Below are 22,002 nucleotides of genomic sequence, written 5' to 3' on the forward strand. Positions count from 1 at the left end.
TTATGACCAAGCTGCTGGATGCCTCCTGCTACCTGAGGCCCATCTCACTACAGTGCCCAAGCAGCCCACTATCGCAGCGTAGCAAACCTTACCCTACCATCACCAAGGAAAACAGGTTTCAGCTCACAGCATAAATGAGGAACTAAAGACACACTAAGGCAGAACTCATGGGAAGCTTGCAGTAGGGAAGATAAATGGATGCATGTCTCCTAAATCAGCTCTCTTGCCAAAGGACTCCCTTTGCCTTTCTTTCTTCCAGAAACACTGAAAGGCACAGGAATTTTTCAAAGTAAATAAAGCCAAGGTAACTTCTGAAGATAGTTTGTCCTTTTTCCTGTTACTAGCAGAATCTTACAAAAACACATTAACATGTTTTAGTCATTAGGACTCTGCTGGCATCTTATGGAAAGCTGTAAAAAAGTTCTTGAAAACAATTCAAATTTTCTGGTTCATTTTTTCTTCCATTTTTTTTTAATTGCTGAAGATACCAGCACAGAATGTTACTATCAGTCCTTACCTATTTACTCCATATGGAATGCAATGAGGTCATGCTCTCATTCTCATCTCTGTAGCAGCTAAATTGGATGTTATGCATCAAAAAGAATACTATAATACAGGATACCAAGAAGCAAAAGAGGAGAACTCTCAACAGTAGAAATCAGACATCTTAAATTTAAGGGACCATAGAAACAAACAGATGCAATAAATGGGAATCTGCCTAGCAGTACAATTTGTGTGTAATATTCTCCTTAAATATTTAACATTTTTTTAACATGAGTACACAAAAAAAGGAAACTGTGTGCAAAGCTATATTTGTATGCTACATCTGCCTATGCTACTTCTTCCTGTAGAGTTTCATCATTGTAATTCAATATCCTGTACAGCATCACAAACATGAAAATATATCTATGCTGAATTCCTGGAAATTAAAATAATACTTTTTTTTTTCCCCAGAATGAAAAATACAGAAGATTACCATTTATCTTCTACAAGTTTTATAATAGTCTAAATACATATACCTGAATAGCACTCCAGAAAAAAACACAATACAACTGCTTCTGGAGACGATCATATAGTTGGAGAAAAGAAGCATTTCAGATTCTGGAATGGTTCCAAGTTCAGGACTTATCTTTTCTAGACTGTGGCCCATTACCCAAAAGCTCAGCAGATAATCTGCTATAACATCTTACCTAGCAGCTTCTTCATTTTATTGTCACCATTGCTTCCAGCACACTGGATTACTTTCCTCCATGTACCTCAGGGCTCAAAGTGAACTTTCTAATGCAGAAATGACATTTGCACTGTCCATCTGAAGGTAATGACAGTATTTTTTAAAAAACCCTTTCCATCACAGAACCCTAATATGAAAATGGAGGATGCAAGTAAAGTATTCGAAAGTGTACAAAAGGAAACAGAAATGTCAGACAACTTTAAAGAGTGAGCACCGTTGCAGTTACTGAGATTCCTGTCCCATTTGTCCCAAACTCTGAGTTGCAGAAGATTCCATAGGGAAAAGTTAGATTTCCTACAAAAACAGCAGAACTATATGATCCAGGTCCAACAACGGAATAAAACTGAATTGAAAGCCACAAGCAAAGAGCTTGCCAGTTGCCTACTGCAGTGGAAGCAGTACTAGTAGGTTTCCTTCCGCACTGATTGCGCCTTGCTCGCTCAGTAGACTCAACAGTTAGCTCTCGAGATCCACAATTTCTCTTGCAATTTCTTAATAGTAAGATAAGGTTAAATATTTATCTCCAGCAAACCTTGAAAGAGTTTAAGGGGAACCACTGTATAGAAACACATTACAAATACAGATGATACACATGCATTCGTGATGCATATCCACACACTAACTGTATGCACAGGCAGCTTCTCTGACACTTTAGAGCAAATTGGGCCTGGAATATTCAGTAAAAATAAACATACCTTAAGTGCATGAAATTTTTTGAATATACAGAGAAAATAAAAATCAAGATTAAATGAAGTTGCATTTAATCTTGCCCCTACTCTAAACCTGCCAATATAGGAAGAGACAGAACAGTAATTACAGAACAAGAATAATAGTAAATTTTTTACATGTTCATAACCAATTTAACTCATCCTGCAAAGGACACACAAACATACTTAACCTGAGCAGTCGCACTGAAGTGAGTGAACTCACAGACTGAAAGAGATAAGAGTGGATGGGGATTTCGCACGTGTTTATCATCTAAAATTACTTTTTTGTAAACTTCCGGTCTATCTATTAGGATGCAATCAGAATTAAAATAATTGTGGAAGCAAATGCAGGTTGGCTCACTTGATTCCATGAAAAAGGCAAAAGATTCAATTCTGAAATATTTTTGATTGTTGAAAAAGCAATTGCATTGCATATGAGCTGGATACCTAGCCACACAAAATGAGAAAGAGAGAAAGTAATGGAATTCACACACTCTAAATATATGTGCGTTATTGAGGAAGCCAATCAATCTTGAACGCAACTCGCTGTATATACTTCACTTATTCAACCTTAAGTGTACCATTTTGGGCACCTGCAAGTACACAATGGCTGGTTTGAATATATACACTATTTTTCTTATATGAAAGCTCTGCTAGAAGCTCCGCAAATCATATGTATGAAAGAAACGGAACTGACCATCTGCTATGAGTTAACAGCAATGACTAACATTTTCTACCAAGGCGTGCCATTTCAGATCAGTCCAATGTGAATGTTAATTAATTTTAATTAAATGGCTCTGAACAATATTTTTTTCTAACTAGCCAGAAAAGCCAAAGAGAAATCTCGGATACAATGCCATCAAATAACAGCATTTAAGGATTTTACCATATAACTCATCTAAGTGGTCTCCCAGAAGTATAGGGATCTTTTCAAGTCTGCACACACATGCATGCACAAAGTTTTAAGGTGAAAAGGAACAGAAGATATGCTGATTAGTATATAACTGAGCCTGGACAACAAAGTGTCTAAAATTCTATAGGTAATCCAGACCAGAATTACAGCCAAAACTAACATCATGTAGGCCAAAACCTGCAGTAGTGATAGTAACTGGCACAAAAATACTTCATAATTCCCCAGAGAAGGGGAGTTTGATCATTTTTGTGGTGAGGGAAGGAAGCCTGTGTTGGAACCTGTCTTGGGGGCCACACAGACACATAACTGTTTACAGCTGTCAGAGCCTCATCATACGTGGAGGGAGCACGTCTCCTGCTCCAGTCCTCCTCTTCCCTGGGTAAGGCAGTGGTGGCCTTTCTGGGTTACAGGGACCAAGCAAGGTAAAGCTGTCCTGCAGGCTGAGTCCACCAGTCATGACCTGGCCTTACCACAATCGTATCTCTGATAAGTGTCATAATGTTCCAATCCTACACAATCACTTTGGCATATAACTATCACATTTATTGCATGGCTTTAGCATTGCTATTTCTTTCTCCAAGAACCCATTTTTGCTTTGTAGTGCCAGTTTTCATCTGTATCACCTAGCCACTGTCCTATGTTTTGCTTATTATAAAAAGTATTCTTGTCAGTGATGACAAAAATGAAATATTTTAGGAAACGCAACTTTTTGTAATGGAATGAAACTGAGGTATAATGGCCACTTACTCTTCAGGTTTGTTTATTTTCCTATTCTTAAATATTATACTCATCAGCATCTTAGAAGTTTACTTGTTTAAAAAACTCAGCAGCTTTATTCTGGATTAAATTAATGGGATTTTTAATTAGATTCTCGTTCTTTCATTTCTAACATAGGACTGTGAATAGCTTACAGTCCAGCTCTTCCTGGGGCTTAGCTTTCTTAGTAATTCAAAAAGAGTAACTAAACATACATCTCATTTTAGGCTTTTTCCCTTAACCTGGCTTCCATCCAACACCTCCTCTGACCTAGTCTCCTTTCACTGGTTCCCTTTATTTTGGCTTTCTTCCAATTTCCCTTATATATGGATAGCAGTTAACTAGTTGCTGTCCATAAGAAGAAATTCAGTAATTTTATTTAAGGTTCTAATGCATTTGAAGTCCCATTCCTAAAACAACATTCAGCTTTCACGGCCTCTTTGGAACCTCTACAGGACCAGCTTTTGAATTCTCATGTCTCCTCAAAATCCCTGTGTAATTGCATTCCCATCCCAACCTTTTAGCTTAAGTTCATAGCTAACTAAATATCACATAGAGTCCAGGAAGATTATTGTGTTTTGCAAAAATTTCCGCCAAAGTGAATGAGTAGGAGATGATCTGCACTGATCAGCCATGAGCAGGAAGATTGCAGCTGAAGCTCCCTGTGAATAGATCAAGGTCTGCTATCTGCCGTTGCTCATTTGGAAGTACCATGAAAGAGATAGCAGGCACCCAAGATAAATATTGTCAAGTCTTTTACTTAATAGACGCAGTGCCCTTTCCTGGATCCTCTCAAACAATAGTTGCTTAGGCAGTTTTATTCTTAAGAGTTGGAGTGCACTCATGATTCAGAAGCTATTGTTTGCCCTCAAAATTTTCTTTTGATGGCTCTTCTCCCATCATTCATTTATTTCTCTGATTAAGAATCTGTTTCTCCAATAATTCTGCCCCAAATACTCATCTCTCATGCAGAGATGGTAGGTTCTGTCACTCTGCTTCACAATTCTCAAGGTGCATTTAGGTTGCAAGGATCTATTCTTGTGCAGATAAATAGAGGAACAATTTTGTACTTTCAATTCCCTACTTACATCCCCTTACTACACAGAACCATAGAGGAGCAGAAAGCAACATTATTACAGAATCAGAATGGTAAGGTTGGAAGGGACCTCTGGAGATCATCTTGTCCAACCCTCAGCGTAGCCCGTATGGGGACTGAACCCATGACCTTGGCATTAGCAGCATCATGCTCTAACCAACTGAGTCTAGTTATTCTGTTTTATCCAGATACTGGCTGGGCAGGAATGGGAAGAGCAGAGAGAGTTGGTGGGACCTTCCTCTGGAAGAGAGGACTTCATATACTAGTTCTGCTTCTTTACCTCCCCGGAAAGGAAAAACCTGAACAGGAACAGAAGCTGCCTACATAAGAAAGGCTGTTGATAAGGGACTCCCCACTGGATAGTTCTTCCTCATTTTATATGTTGTTACTCCCAGGGTTGGTGGGAAACGCACGAAACTTCTCCAGTTCAACAAACACTTCAGGTTACTATCATTTTATAAGTTCAGAATGTTTACCTGGTGCAATCTATTTTCCTACAGAAGAGGAAGAACTCATCTCTTCAAACTTGGAGAAGGGATGGAGGGAAAGCTTCTTCTCTACTCGAGGCAAAATAAGGTATTTTTTGCTCCTCTTTCCTTCTTCCTTAAAGGTGAAGTGGTATTTAGATGGAGCACTACTGACAAAATAAACCAGCAAAAAAAGTGTAACTACTCTACTGCAAAGCCAGAAGATTACTTTAGGGCAGTACAGAAACAAGTAAAATTGTGCCATGTGGACTTTGTAGCCACTGGGCAAGATCATGAGATATGATGACTGCTTGCCCTTATTAACTAGGGAGAACTGAGACTCTTGCACAAATCCTGAAGGGAGGCACTTTTAAGACTACAGTTCTTATCCCAAATTACAGTACTTGTCTAAAAGAAAAAGTGCCAATCAGCAAATAATTTTTACGGGAAATAGGTGGGGAACAGGCAAAGTGTTTAGATTGAAATCCTAGAAGAAAAGTAAACTTCCTGGGATGGACAGGGTTTGTTTTGTTTGTTCTTGAACTCTGCTCAAGAGTCTCGTACATGCATCAGTTCAGACATTACAGGTGAATCTGCTGCATGTAAGCACATGTGCTGACAAAATTCTCTCTCCTTCATTCTTAGCCCTGCTTCAGAAACCCAGCCACTGGCTACTTCTACACAACAACCCGGCCAGCCCTTCACCCCCACCCCCTGCAAAAAACCTTAAACTGCCCTGTGTTCACCAGAGTCTCTAAAGCTGGCTCCAGTCCTTGAGCTCTGGGCCTCTGGGAATATTTGCCCAGTACTCATGAGCAGCGTCCTGGCATACCTCATCGCACGGTGAGGAACTATGGAAACAGTCAGCATTCAAGCTGTTCACACAAATTTCTCCTAATCATGCTCTGATCACGTGAAAGGCAGTTAGAGATTTATTTTTCTTGCTCTTTTCATAGGAGTAAAAGTGCACAATTTCACTTTATGTTATGCAGCAATGCTGCAGACATTTGTTTTTTTCTACAGATTAATTATTTTCAAATATTTTGCATATATTTGATTTCTTTTGCAGCCTAAAATATTCACCAGTATTTTACTGTGGAGATAGAAGGGGAGGAGTCAACAAAATACCTCTCACTTTCTTGACAGCCGTAGGTGTAGACACACACTGCTCAATCCTGCAGCTCAACCTTATTGCTTTAACGCAGATTCATGTAGATGGACACCACCAAAAGTGACCCATGAGTTAAAGGGCAGTTGCCCTAATGTACTTTGCTTTAGTATCCAGTGCTGCTACGATAAGTAAACTAGAGAACCCCATCTCCAGTGTGGTGTCTATAGATACCATCTCCATGGTGTCTATAAAGTAAAGTACATGGGCCCACTCAAAAATTTTAAATAATTACTTAGTTTGCCAGTAGGCAAACCCTTCCCCTCTTTTCTTTAAGCAGTACAACTTCTATTTCACATTACAGGGGTTCTTTTCTTTTTTTTTTCTTTATTTTTTAAATTTTTAATTAGAAAGTAATATGAAAAGAATTTAATTATTTCACAACACAGGTTTTTCATAGACATGCAATTATGTTTCATTTCATGAGAATTCATCTTCACTGTGAAATCAATCATCACAGTCTCCATTTACTACACATTACCAAATCACATTTGATTTCTGTCAGAGAACTGTTGACTTCTGCAGTAAATCAAAGTGACAGATACTGTTAGTTTCTTCCTGCCTCTACCCCCAAGTTTCCTAACTCAGGCTGGTTTCTCCTTCTATTCAGTGAAATGAGGATTTCCCTGGTAACTGTATTTCACAACTGGAAAGCTTTCATAAATGGAAAAAATGTCGTGCATAATCCAGGAAACTATTGAAATGTATAGTATCAGAAACATATGGCTGTAGCAAATACCTACACAGTGAGGGCCTGGGAAGGAAAAAGAAGAGAACAAGCTTATGAAAATTCTTTTCCTAAAAAGATTTTTGCTTGAATATTAAAATATTTTAATTGTATATTAAGAACATTTGCGTAATCAATGAAAAAAATTCCTGCAGGTTATGGGGAAAAAAATATATAAAAAAGAGAGGGAGATACAAAATAGTCCCCACACGATGTGGGATGCCGGAGGAGATGATTTTGCCTTTGTTCTTTAATAATCTACATCTTAAATAGCAAAATGTTTCCATAGCCAGAACCCTCAGCAGGCAGACTCCAAAACAGAAAGCTCGTTTGTCTCTCAAAAACTAGCTTTTCAAAAAAGAAAAAAAGTAGAAAACAATATAATGAATTTAGAATGTAAGAATGTTCAACTCCCCATATATTCAGAAACCAGAAAACAACATATTAGCATAAAGTAAAACAAGAGCCTTTATATCCACTATTTCTGTGTTTCAGTTTCTCCAGTAATCTGGGATAGATAACAGGAACAGAGTGCTCAGCTGAGGGCTAGATCACTTTACCCCAGTATCCCAGCTACTGCAGCTACAGCCTATGAATTTAGGAGGCAGCGGATAGCAAAATGATACTGAACTTGATTTGCTCAATTCACGCCAGAGAGGAGATTCTGAGAAATAGCAAAAAAACCCAGCTGTTTCATAGCAACGGAGAAATAGCTGTTTGCATTAGAATTCAGTAAATATTTCTTCAAGAACAAGTTCTGCCTCCTTTCAAGCTCGGGGATTCCCCTCATAAACAGCCCCTCCCAAGGCAAAGTTATCTTGGCACCTTATCACTGCGCTGTCATGTCTTAGCATGTCCACGTAGCTGTAAGGATGTTTTTAGAGCAGCATGCAGATGCTGGAGGACCCACTCACAGCCCAGATGGGCAGGGTTATTACAGATACAGCAAACATTTTAGACATCTCACTTTGAAACCCTTGCTGTGCAGTCTGCACAAAGATCCAGTGAAAATGTAAATGTGCAGTTCTATAACTCCCAAACAAATCCTAGACTTGTCAAGGGAAATAAATGCTTCTCTTGGATTTTCACAACAGTTCAGTGATTAATATTTAAGATGTAGAAAATGTGCAAATCCATTAGCCAAACAAAGGAGAAACAATGCACGAAAATTAAAAGATTTTTCACGGAAGAAACTTAGTATGTACAAGCTAATATGGAGCTACTAGGAAAAAATTATCTTTCTTGACTGATCTATGTGCAATTATGAGATTATTCATGCACATCTACAGTAAAATAGTCAGAGTTGCATTAATTTTCAGCATTTGAAGATAAACACGTATGTTTTTTCAAAACACAGTAAGTTTTTCAAAGCTTTTTCTGTGCTCCAGAAATACAAGTGGTCAAGTGTTTGAAATCTTATTCCCAGCAAGTATTTGTGAGGCATTTTTTCAAAGTGCATCTCCTGGCAGACAATGCCCATATGTAGGTCAGCTGAGCAGTCAGCAGATGTAGGCAAAGCCTTCACAAGGCAGTCGAGAGACTCGCATTTAGTTCTTGTGCTTCTGGAATCAGCAGAAACTATGAACAGCCCAGAAAGCCTGTGCTTTGCTTTTACTTTGCAGGAGGGAGGGACATTCCTTGCTTCTGCAATGACTATTTCTGGCCAGTTCAGGAGCAACAACAGCTGGCTCTGCAGGAAGCAACATCCAGTCCTCATCATCCTGAACAACATCTGAATGTATTGCCAAGCTTTGGTTATAGAAGGGGGAGCAGGAGTGAAGGGACTTAGCAGAAGAGAGGAAGAAAACAAAGACATGAGTGAATGTCACCCCTACAAGTAATTTTACCTGTTTTTTCTGGAAAAAAAATTACAAAAATTGCACCTCATCTACTAAAATGCAATTTCACTGATCTAGCTGCAAATACAACTTTTCCCTTTGGTTTTTTAAAAACACACGCAAACAGATCACTTGTATGACCTTAAATATTTCCATGTTTTCTTGACTTATTTGTGCATAGGAATCTTAACTGTCTTCCATGGAGTACCCATACCAGTTAGATCAGAGGATGGTGTCTGAAAGGAAAAGTATGAGGCAAAACACTAGAAAGCAAAGATTCTGATGACTTAGGGAGGCAGAGGAATCTCATTTGTTCTTCATGCAGCTGTATTTAAACCCAAAGAGATAACAGAATGATTCCCAAGATTACAGACAGTGCGATATTCCACTGGAGAAAGTGGAAAATTCTAATGAAGCTTTTGTGATTACACCAGTTGAATCTGGTCACAAGGTACAGAAGTCATGAATGTTTTGGTAAGCCTAGGAGAATGCTAAACAAAACAAAAATAGGCTCAGGAGATGATTATTCAGCCATACAGAAGAACTACATGACTAATCATGGAGCTGTTTCCCCCTACAAGTGGCAAGGAGGATGCGAGCGTTTTGTTCCATGATTATGCAATAGCACAGAAGCAGATGAACCAAGGGCGTCAAGACCTCTGTTCACCCACATAGTGGAAATACTAGAACTATACTCCCAGTGATTAAAATGCTCAGCCAGGTACACCTTCACAGAACTATCTGCAAATAGCACATTTTCTTACCTCTGTTCCGTGTTAAATAATGCAAAGATATGCTTGCTAGACATGAAGCTCTTTTCAACATCCCGCACTTTCAAGTTGTCCAAAGGAAGCATATACTTCTTCTCTTTTTCCTACAGAAAACAGATCAAATCAACACTGGGTAAGACATCTCAAAGAAATCTGAAATTAGCATGTTCTATTTAGTTGATAATGTCTTCAGTACATTTATTACCACAAGGGAATAATCCAGATTGAAATGTCTGGTCATCCTGTGTACACATATCCACAGCAGAAATGAAATCTAAATTCCAGTCCTACTTTTCACTGACCCAGTTCAGATGACAGCTAATAAAAAAGTCTCACATCAAGAATCTAAGCACCTACATTTCTTCTTCTTCATTCCTATGAATATCAAAAAGAAAAGGGTCAGATTTAACTAAAATAAAAGTATCCACAGTCAATGGAGAAATGTTCTATCACAACTGGAGTAACTTGTGATACAAAATTCATCTCTAAGGTTGTTATGATTAATTATTTACAGGTGGCACCTGATGATCCTAGTGATAAATTTTCATTCCACAAATTAAAAATAAAAAAATCACACAAAAACAAGGTTTCACACATACCTCTTATACATATTACCACACATATGTAAATAAGCTTACATATATATATATGTGGTAATACCTAAACAAAACCATACTCTAATTTTACCAGTTCATCATCCAAACAGTAGGAACGACCAATTCACTCTTGCTGCAGTCAACTCCTGTCTCATTACTAATGATTTAGAGCACGATCAGTGTAATTTTACCTTTTCTACATTATTTGTTTCCTATGACTCCTCAAAATTAAGGATTAGTAACACTCTCAAGCTACCTTGTGATGTCAGAATAAAAAGATGTAAAATAATTAACTATTCCCACTGCGTTAACATTCCTTGAAGTCCTTTCATTGATTAATAAAGCAGGGCAAAACTCTCCATTTTGCTCTGTTAATAGGGCTTATACTAAGTAGAAGTGATCTCTGGAAGACAAGAGCAGCAATACTTGCATCCTCATACCACCGTTTTAGTTTTGTATATCATGCTAAAACTACTGACAAGGTACTAATACAGTACAGAGCTTAACAACATTTAAAGGTTGTTAAGGTACTGTTAAGCCTTGTACTATTACCATGGCAGTGACAGGGCTGGGAGAAGATTTACAGCCCAGAATTTGTGTAGCAGATACCAAATATAGCTTGAGATTTTCATGAATTTGGCCACCCAACAACCCTAAGGAAGTTCAATAAAGTCACCAAGGCTGGAAGGCTTAAGATTCCTTCACAGTCCCTTTTTTGCCAACATGAAGTAGACAGACTGTCCTCCCTCTAGCCATCAGCACTAGCTGTGAAATCCGGCATGGGTTGTACTTGTCAAGGAACTATGAACACGGACATTACTTACGTGGGGTGGCTCCAGTAAGAAATACAAAAGCAATTACATAAAACAGAGCAAAGGGTCAAACCCAACTAGGACTCGTGTTTCTCAGTACATATTTCCCAGTTATTTCCAGAAGATATATATAAAGTATTTTCTATTGTAAAGAACTGGAAGAAGTTCTGGCTAAACTTTGAGATACAAGCATTATGAGCGCAGGTGCAATTCAGCTTGGCTAAGCTTCAGAAGATTACTGAACTAAACTAGATGAGAACATACATAAGAGTGAAACTATAACAACATTACAGTGACGCATCCAGTGATGTCTCACTTTCCTAGACAGCTTTTTAACAGGTCTCAGTAGAAGGAAAAGCCTATTTCAAAGGCCCTTGTAAAAAACACCTCAGTTGTCCATCTCTTTATCAAAAGAGGTCACATCATTCCAAATCAGCAGACCTGTTCCAATATTATAAACAGTACTTGTAGCATTTAAAAGGCAACAACATATGTGTTTTGCTGCCATGCCTACATGACATAAACTTGATAAAATTTCATAGCAGGTAAGTTCAGCAGAACATGTTTTAACTTTTGCTTTTAAAAGCAAATCATATTTTTGAGTTGAAAGTTGGACTATGTAGTAATATACTTTGTTTTTATATTTCAAGCATTTAAGCTTATAACTTGAATCTTTTTGGCAGAGGTATTCATAAGTTACTACTTTTTTCCATCACTACTAAGAAAAAAATAGATAAGCTTAATTTTTATTCTTTAACTATTACCTTTCATATTATAAAATCTGCCTATAATCATTTATTTATTCTATTATCAAGAATACAAGAAGTGATGACAGACACTTTATTGATAAACTAAGGAACCACAGAAGTGTAAAAATAGAACCAATGAAAAATATGTACCAAGAATCTGATTGTCTAAACAAAAGATCTGGAGGCAGGAAAGTTTTATGAATGTTTTAAGCCAAACTGTGAGAAAGTGTTTCTTTTGTAGCCATCAGGAAAAAGGAAATGCCTACTGAAGGCTAAGATGTGGTTGGTATTTATTTACATGGCCTCTACCCACACACTGACACAGAGCATAGTCTCCAAGAAAGGGAAATCACAGGGTGCCTATATTTGAAAGTACAACAGAGACAGCGTGTCACGTAAGAGAGATCAGACCTAAATGCTGCTTAGTTTCAGGAGAAAGGTATTATACACTCACTGCAACATTCAAGTGTGGCAGCAAAACCAAGAGCAGTATTTTCTTTAGACAAAGCTGGGGGGGGGGGGGACAGAGAATATAAACACATCACGAAATGATGTATCATCTGAACAGAAGATGAACCCCACATCAATTCACATTATGTTATGGCAGGCCAAAACACCTCCAGTCGAGACTGTATCTGTGCACGCTTCCATCCTGAGAGGCTGACAGCGTAAGAAATGGAGAATGTACAAAGCCTGGGAGGAATGGGGCTAGGCACACTTCTGCAAGTGATGACACGCACATAACTGTGGGTCCAGTTTGTCCCCCTCAGCATTTGTTCTTTTATATTTATAGATCTTTATTTTTGTAACGGGGCACAGAGCTTAAGCAAGACACAAGGGGGAGAAAAAAGAAAGAAGCAAACATAAGCAGCTCCCCTCCCCCAGAAAGGTCTCAGCCGTTACTTACTTCAAATCTAATGAATTTGATCTCATTTTCTGCCAGAGGCTGAAGTAATTTAAACCTACATTTTCTCCCTCTGCGTTTGGAACTTTGTAGGCTCCCTGGGAACAGCGGAAGAAGAAACCCTGGACTTGATTGAGCTAACTTGGTTATAAGGGTAATATAATTATTCTAAAGATTTCACTTCAAAGAAAAGAGATTGTTAAATTTGTCATCTTTCCAGTTATCAAAGATGATTCTCATTTTCAGTTTTCACTTCAAGACAGCTACTACACAACAGCAGCATTCAGGACGAGCTCTGCTCTGTCTTATGCCTTGAGGGATGGAACAAAATTCAGGCAGGACTTTATGTTAACACAAATATCTGCTCCTCAGATTCTGAAAGGTAGATTGGAGGTTGAGCTTTGGACTAACAGCCCTTTCAATTAAATCACTGGAAACATTTTTAATGCCTTTTAGAATACCAGTTTTCAATCTAAGGGCCATGACACCAAGAAAAACCTAACTGTTTATGCTAATTGTAGGGACCACAAATTCTGGGAACCACAAATGCAAATAAATCAGGCTTGCAGCTGGAAGTACAGGCCACACTTTTGACTCTTTTGGGGGAGGGGGAAGCTTGACAGAGGCTGTTTTACAGCAGCATTTGTTCTGCTCACTGTATTGAAAGCACAACTCACGAATAATTACTGCCCAGTGATAGTAAATATAGGTGTCCATGAAACACCTCTGTCAAAAGAGTTTGGCAGGATAGCCAACTACTTAATCAAAAACTGAAGCAGCACAGCTTTGAATTAAAGCTGGGGAGCAGCAGATAAAGAGGTTGGTGTTCCTGCCTCTTAACTAGATTTCCAGACTGACACTGTACTACTCTGTTTCCACATCAGAAATTCTGCCTAATACTTACCTGTCTCACAGGCATACTGCTAACCCTTGGTTATGTGGAGCAGCTGGTGATGGGAGGATGGGATTAAGGTATTCTGCAATGAGGGTGCTAAAATGTGCAAGTGGAACACCACAGCTAAGCAAGTACTTTACAAAGCTGTTAAGAACCAGAGGCAAAAAATACTACCAGCATAGAGATCTTACACAGTACTGTACTCTTTTAGATCCGTGGATCATTACTCCCATTTTACAGACAAAAAGAGATGCAAAAAGCAGTGACTTGTGAACCAGCTGAGCCAATGACCTATACTAAAGCAAGAAGAGAAAGGAAATAGAAAGAGTGAGGAAATGCTGGTGGTGTGCTACAAATGCGCCTGCTTACACCTGCAAAGGAAAGTCTTAGACGCGTTTACATCTAGGAGCTGCTGTCACTGCCAGTACAGAATAGCCTGTCCTATGGCCTCTGATAAAAACGCAAGCTATTATGTCTCATGGCAACTTTTATAGCATTTAAATCAATAGCCAGGAGTTAGCTACAATCTAACTTTAGATATACCCAAGAGAATTTTACTGTGTTTATATTTCAGTTTATTTTTCTCTCTCAATTTTGAAAGTCACACAGCATTTTCACAATGGTCTTTGCCACACTTGGCTTTACAACATACTCTGAAAAATTAAGCATAAGATACTTTCATATTACTCCAAAATTTTATAGAAAAGCAAGGCAAGTGATTTTCTTACAGACAACTAAGCAATGTGAGATTCAGGCTTGAACATACTCCTGGGTACAGCTATAGAAAACGATTCTAAACTGCCTATAAACTGAACAACGCTGCTTTAGCAGAAAAACGATGCATACATAAACATTCTTTTATGAAAAGCAAGGCAAAAAATAAGTTACAGATGAAAAGAGCATGTTTCTTCCACCTCTCTACCTCTCCCTCCAGTCCCCAGCCCTAAACTCCTAAATGGCTTTAGCTTTTGATAACAAAGCAAGGAAGTGAAACACTTCCAAAAGCTCCTTTCCTTTGGCCACTGCATGGCAGCCCCCACTTTGCAGGACTCAGATAAACAACTTTTCCACTGTCCATCTCTCATCTCCCTTAATAACAAAGGGTGGCCAAAGAGGCATCCCGTTGTACTGATGCAGGCCCTCAATGGCTTGATTCAGAAAAATACTGAAGTCATTTCAATGTTATTCCCTGTGATGCACTGATGATACAAAAGCAAACAGATGTGTATAATAGTTTCTGGAATACAGAACAACTGCAACATGATTAAGGACAGGTGGAAGACTGCCCCTCTTTTTTGAAAGAGGTATTTCTTATCACAGGTAGAAAAGCTAGTGTTTCACTGTTCAGTGCTGTAGGGATGTGGTGTCAGTAGAGGGATCAATCTGAGAAAGGCCCTGGTGAAGAAGAAATCTCTGTTTAGCTCCTATTAGTTGGAATCTTGAAAAGTCATTTTGAATTTGGGAAATCTTATCTGGGAAAATGGCCAGCAATTCCTCTGAACTGAAGTGGTGCTGACATTTAAAACAGAGAGAAAGCACCCACCTGATGAACCAGTTAACAGTCTGGAAAAATTCTGCTAGATGTGACTAGTGGCTGCTCTGGAGGTAGGAGGGGGGCAAGGAAGAGAGAGTATCCTTTGACTTTTTTTTTTTTTTTTTTTAATCCATTGTAACAAAGTCTGTTTTTACTAGCTTGTTTTTCTCTACAGGTGCTCAAATTTTTATTTTTCATCTGCTGCAGATTATCTAATCCCATTGGTTGATAGGAGTGATAGCACAGGATGAAGGGCTTTGGTGCAGCATGTCTGTGCTGGCAGAGGGCACAGAGTGATAGTTACATATCAGTTCCTGCAAAATCTAGCTTCTCAGCCCGGTAACGCTTTCCATTGCAAGTTTTACAATTTCACTCAATAAATATATACTTTTTTTTTTCTTTAAAGGAAAAACCTAACTCCTGGAACCTATTTGAACATGAGTGAGGCTCAGATTTTGGTCTGGGCAGGCTAACCTCTCCAGTTCTAATAACCTTCAGCATTAGGCACACTAGATTAACATCGAAAGAACCTACAAGGTTTTGCTGTATTTTTAATTTCCTGACTTCCCTCAATCTGCACATAAAAAGACAGCCTCTCATTTATAAGGCTCCTGCAGTTCCCTGATAAGTATATGAAGAAGATATACCTTTGCTATAGTTCCCTTTTCTTCCTGCTAGGAAGCCAAGATATTCTCTCTTTGGGTAGCAGCTGAAGTGTCTGGAGGAAGACTGTGTTTCTAGGTGTGTGTGTGTGTGTGTGTGTGTGTGTAAGCAAAAGTCCTTCTTACTAAAATTCAAATGATAAATATGTAATTATATAACACATACATAATATGTAATTACAGTTATGCATAATTTTTTAAGCAGGATTTCCCAAGTCAACATATCTGTTTCTACAACTATCCTGAAGATGCAACAAAATACACTCACACAATTAATTCATGCCATTTATACGGCTCTGCTTGTTTGTTATCATTAAAAGCTTTCAGACAGTAATCAATTTCACCATAGTGGAGATTACTGCAAAATGCATTAAGAAGTTCACGCCTGTGGCAATGGTCACTGAAAATATTTTGGAAAGCATCCCAGAAGTATAAGACTTTTTCCAGACATCCGAGAGAAACTCTGGTATGACAGGGCTTCTGGTCTCGAGTTGTCTCCCCCACCCCCTACCTTTTTTTTTTTTTTTTTTTTTTTTTTTTTTTTTAATATAGCAGCATTTTTTGAAAGGTACATTTCAGTCTTCTTCTTTTTTTTTTTTTTTAAGCAAGCCAAGATATTTGGATCATGGAAAACATTAATTTTTGAGACACAACTGCCTGAAGATATCTCCTTCCTTACCCTACATAAGATGTATAAACATACTCTGGCTTCTTAATTTCACCAAAGAAAAATTGTTGACGTATAACAAAAGAGTGAGGCAACCACCCGCTTAGTCCATCATAACGATATCTGTAATTTTTTTTTTTTTTTTTTTTGTAAAGTAAGTAGCTTTCAGGGTGTTAAATAAAGAAAAATACCAGAATACTCTATAAGCAACAAGCACTACATTTTCTTCATATTAAGAACATTACCTTCAAACACTAAGTGACATACACCATCAAATCTCCCAGAGAATAAGTTTGGAAAATGATTTAGAATTAGACTAAACTAAAGATATCCTAAAATAATTGTGGTGACGGGTAAAAAAACTGTGAGACTCTGTCCTTGGAAATAGTAGCTGTTAGACTGAAGGCTCCGTAGAAACATTTATCAAAAACAATTTCCATGAAACTGTCCCTAACTGAAACACTCCTGAAGTTCATAGCCAAAGTTGTTCCTCAAACTGATCTTAAATCATCTTAGATTATAATCCTCTCAAGACACAGGTCTCCTGTCAATGCACAGTGTCTGTCTCAGAAGGGACCTGAACTCAAGCAGGGTTGGAGACTTTATCATAACCAACATCGAACAGTAAGTGAACTCACAAAAAAAGAACCTGGCAAGGATGGGCATGGGAATATGGAAAAAATGTTGGTAGTCTAATCAAGGTATTATGAACAATCAAGGGCTAGAGAAGAGTAGCCAAAAGGCAACATCAGAGCATTCTTTAAAGTTATTGTCATTAAATAAGCGACTAAATGGTGCTAGACACTGTTCTAACAACTTCCAGCGCTAGGACACTGCTAGATATTTTGACTGTGCTGCTCAGCTGTTCAGTCACAGAAGTGTACAGAAAACAAAATTTCTGTTCCAGTGCCACCATAGCCGAAAAGTATGTCAAGCTTACAACATACCTTAACAATGCACAACTGAAACGCAGGGACAAATTCTATTGCATTGGCCACATGCTCTCCCTGAAAACCATGACAGATGGTGAATTCAGACAGAGGTCAGCAGGAGGTACCGTGGTCTGGGGAAGCTTAGAGAAGCACCTCTAGAATGAAAGAGATCTTCGAACAGAAACGACAATGACAGCTCAACTGTCATCACTACTCTTGTGCGGTCACAGAATTTGAATAAGTTATTGATAAATAATCTTTGTAAATGCCATATTTGTCACCTTTGTGCCCTTGCTGAAACAGAGCGCCAAGGTAATATTCAAACACCAAATTCACCAACTATCAAATATTTGGCACCGAAGCAATTCTCCTGCAGGTCCAGTTAGGCAGTCCAGCACAGACAACGCTTACTAGATAGCAGATTATCCCAAGCTATGGGGGTATAGAAGCATATGTTTCTATGAGCAGGATAGAACAAACAGCTAAGAGTGAACAGCTAAGAAAGAGGCCAGTAAAATTTTGCAAGCATAAACTCCAAGCAAATTTTCAGTGATGTAGTATTAGTTCCACTACATAGCAGAACTCTGTAGCTGTCACCTCCAAAGAAAAAGATCATGCACTGATGCAGTTAAGGCCTATGAATAAAGTAGGACTGCCACTGTGCAGTGCAAGAGGCACCAGAGGAAAGCAGGGCACTGACCTCTGGAAGCGACATCTGTGACACTTCTAGCTGCCAGATGAATTTTCAGCAAAGAAGCCACAAAATCTCAGTCAGCCAGAGACTCCATCATCATTACTGCAAGCAGTGAGTGGAGGAACAGGGCAATGAAAGCCTGTCTCAGAATATCAGCACCTGGTAGTAAAGAATTTCCCTTTCTTCTGCACGGTGCACAAGAACTTGTGACTGCCAGATTAAAAATCTTGCAGTTACATTCTTCTTACTACCTGAAAAATACACCTTCACAAATCATTATAAGTATTTTTAACCATTTTTCTACTTTTATTTGCATCTCTTCTAATCTGAAATAGCACCAAACCTTGTCATTTCTTGTTATAACACTAATACGTCATTTCTTCCCTGTATAAAATGACAATATCTTAAAAAAATTCCAGTTCTCTCTTGCCTGGATTCCTGTAACCAAGCATTCTTCCAGATCATACCTAACATTCTCTTTTATTTGATGCCATATGGTTAGGAAGGAAAAAACAAGACAAACATACATTTGTTCAGACTAGAAACTGTAGTAAGATGATAAACACTCACATTCACCTCATCATCTCTGTTAACATACAGCCAGTTGGTCTCCCCAAGAATACAACTTTAGAAAGAGCTTTTTACTAAGAAAAAGCTCTAACTGACAGCCAAAACAGTTGTAAGAAACATTTCCAGCATTCTCTAAAAATTTGTAACTTGTGGTTTGGATAATACATTGTTGTTTCAGTGATCTTACGAAAACAATATTTTATGGAGTTGACAACCAAGAAGTCAGCACAATTTTTCTCCAGTAGAACTTTCTATACATACCTAACGTCAGCTGTTTCAAAGAAGCTATGAAACACTCATCTTAGAAAGGCCCCAGGATTTTCAGAACGATAGGCAAATGATGCCAATGCAAGAGGTAAATACATTATTGCAAACACAGAGCAGGCAACAAAAAGAGTGTACTGAAATGTGAAAGATGAAACAAGCCTGCAAAAACGAGTGATTTTTATAATAAACAACCATATTCTTTACGAAATGAAGCACCTCTGCTTCTCAAAGAAAAGTATTTATTAGGAAACACCGTTTCCTCAAGAATACAGGTTTCCATCAACACTGACTCAGAACATTGTAAGCTATTAATACACTGGGCTTACTGTTGCAGGACACCACTGTATTTGTAAAGAGTCACTCCAAAGTACGCATGCTAATTCTACATAACATTGACATACAGCATTGAATTCCCAGACAGTCAGTCAAAGTTCTGGGCAGGAAACCTTTATTTTTTTTTTTTTTTTTTTTTTTTTTTTAAACACTACGTCAAAACACTCCTATTACTCATTACTTTGCGCTTTGAAAGATATACTCCATTACTCCTAAACATCATTAGATTTTACAGATACTGCAACCAACAAGGAAATGCTGCTGGAAAAGAATATATACTACAACTATTTTCTAACACTGATTTATTGAGAGTATTTCAATATGAAAGAGGCATTATGGCAACAGAAGATCCAGTATAAAGACGACAGCTAATTTACAAATATTGGTACAAATCTGAATTTCAATAAGGAGTCTATAATAGTGAAAAAAGCTGCTGAGTACTAAAAAGATTTTGTCATTTTCCACATATAAATTCTTTCTAGGACTGATTTTGAAAACTGAATTTATACACTGAAGCCTTATTGGTATAATCTGTCTCATTAGCAGTCAAAGAACTAATTTCACACACAGCGATTCTTAACAAATCTCTACAGAGATAATTTTCTAACAGGTCCTAAAATAATATATGATTATAAAAAGCAACAGTTCAGGCAGATATTCTCTCACTCATTTCAGAGATACAAAGCAGGCAGGAGAGCCTGCAGAGAGGAACATTGCCCCTGCAACAGAACAGCACAGAAAAGAAAAGGGAAAAAAAATTCTGAAAGTTCCCTCCCTGTAAGACTCAAAAATACACTGCTGAGATAGAATTTTCATTAAAAATATGCAAAGAGCTAAACATACTTGTAAGCACTGTGATTTTCTGTGATCTATTTTGAAGTTTACATTACTAAATGCAATGTATGTTTTAATTATATTCTCAATTCATTTGTTTTGCTGAAATAACATTCTATTTTCCTTTGAGAATATTCCAAAGGTTATAAAAACTAGAAGTTTAAATTTGTTTTAGATGTCTAATAATATATTACACTGAAATAGTTGGAAATAATGAGGATTTTATATTAAGAAATTATTAAATGATGTAATTACTAGCAACTCCCAATCAAAAGCCCAGGACAATAGACTTAATGCTAAATGCATGGCTGGTAAAGTAAAATACATTACAGAACTACTGTCATTACTCAAAAAACCATCAAGCATTATAAACTCAGAAAATGTAAAATTAAAAAATAATCCATATTGCCTAATGACAAAAGAACACTTCAAATACTTTTCAATCTGAAATTGCACTTCAGAAGCGGGGAGAGGGTAACTATTTCAGTCAAGGGAATAAAAACACTTTAGCCTAGGAACAAAGAACTAATATTTTAAAAAAATGGAAACAGAAATTAACAGTTAAAAAAATACAAAATTGTCAAATTTCTTTGGCAGCTGCACAGCATCTTTATAGGTGAATCAAAATTACCCTTGCTTTTCTTGCATTTACTTTTATCTCTCCACTCACCTCTCTGATCTCCTACTGAGGACATTTGGTGTTTGAAGTGTTTTAAAAAATAGCAACTTCTGCAGCATGAAAAACACTTTTGTCATGCATTTTATATGTGGACAAAGATCACCACAGCTAGTGTCTTTCTGCAGAGAAAGTCATGTTATGGGACTGAAACTATATGCTGCAGTCTTCTTTCAAAACCTTCATTTTCAAGGGACGTGAAGATGGGCAGATAGCAGGCATAAACAAAACTCGCAGACCCTTTCAGAACCGTGAGACATAAAACCATCTTGAAAAGAAGCAATTCGCGGGATTTCCTTTAGAATATCTTTTTTATGCTCACTTAAATGGAGGAAAATACTATATATAGTAACAGGCATATGCCCTTAATCAGAAATAATTGTATTAGGGAATATCAAGTTTCTCTAAGTTTGAAATACAGATGCAATTTGGAAAAGGGGGGGGGCAATCTTTCACTATTAAGATCATTTAGTACAAAAACTGTCTGATCTCAAGTGCTGAGATTCATGAAGAATACATTTCAAATTTGAATTAGCCTATAAGTTCTCTACTTACTCTGCACTCTAACAGAATTATCACTGCCCTCGCACACGCATGCATCCACACAAATACAGCACTGCTCAGAAAGAAAAAAAAAGTTGTCAATTACAGAATTACATCTCTTGTTCCCTATTCATCCATCTCTTAAAAAGGGGAGCATATTAGTGAGGAGGACCTTAAAACACTTCAGATCATCTCAAAGATGAACATTAGAGGGTAGAGATTCACTGACAAGAATTCTCAAAACACAACCAAAATTATGACTTAACAGAGACTTAGCGGGATAATTTACATAACTGGAAAATTGACCTAAATTCATGTTCTTGTTCAGGAAGCCGGAAAGCAAAATAACTGGGAAAGCGTTATCCTTCTTATCAAGAACCCACGTATTGGTGTGAGCTTCATGCCAGACATGAGGAAAGACCTGCTGGCAACTAAACTTTATTAATAAAGCAGTGGTGAGAAAGCCCCAGTATTCAATGCTTTTTTTTTTTTTCCTCCACAATAGTTTTCACTAAAAAGACAAAGAAGCAAGAAAGATGATTAAGCTTAGCTATTAAGGGGGAAAAAAATAAAGAAAATGAAGCACTAATATAAACTGCTAAGTTCAATACCAACACAAACTCACTATTCTTTCATTTCTCTGAAGTGCCTTCCCTTTCAA

At 37.7% G+C, this 22,002-nt stretch overlaps 1 protein-coding gene across 7 annotated transcripts in view; it reads right to left on the reverse strand.

The window, feature by feature from the left end:
* Window positions 1–22,002, reverse strand: part of DNM3 (dynamin 3) — a 183,586-nt gene that overhangs the window by 62,116 nt on the left and 99,468 nt on the right. For all 7 annotated transcript variants that reach the window (XM_062580964.1, XM_062580961.1, XM_062580959.1 and 4 more), the window contains one exon: window positions 9,668–9,777. In XM_062580964.1, coding sequence (XP_062436948.1) covers window positions 9,668–9,777 — 110 coding nt within the window. The remainder of the gene's footprint in view (window positions 1–9,667; window positions 9,778–22,002) is intronic.

The sequence above is a fragment of the Rhea pennata genome, chromosome 8 (assembly GCF_028389875.1).
Source record: "Rhea pennata isolate bPtePen1 chromosome 8, bPtePen1.pri, whole genome shotgun sequence".
Classification (NCBI taxonomy): Eukaryota; Metazoa; Chordata; class Aves; order Rheiformes; family Rheidae; genus Rhea; species Rhea pennata.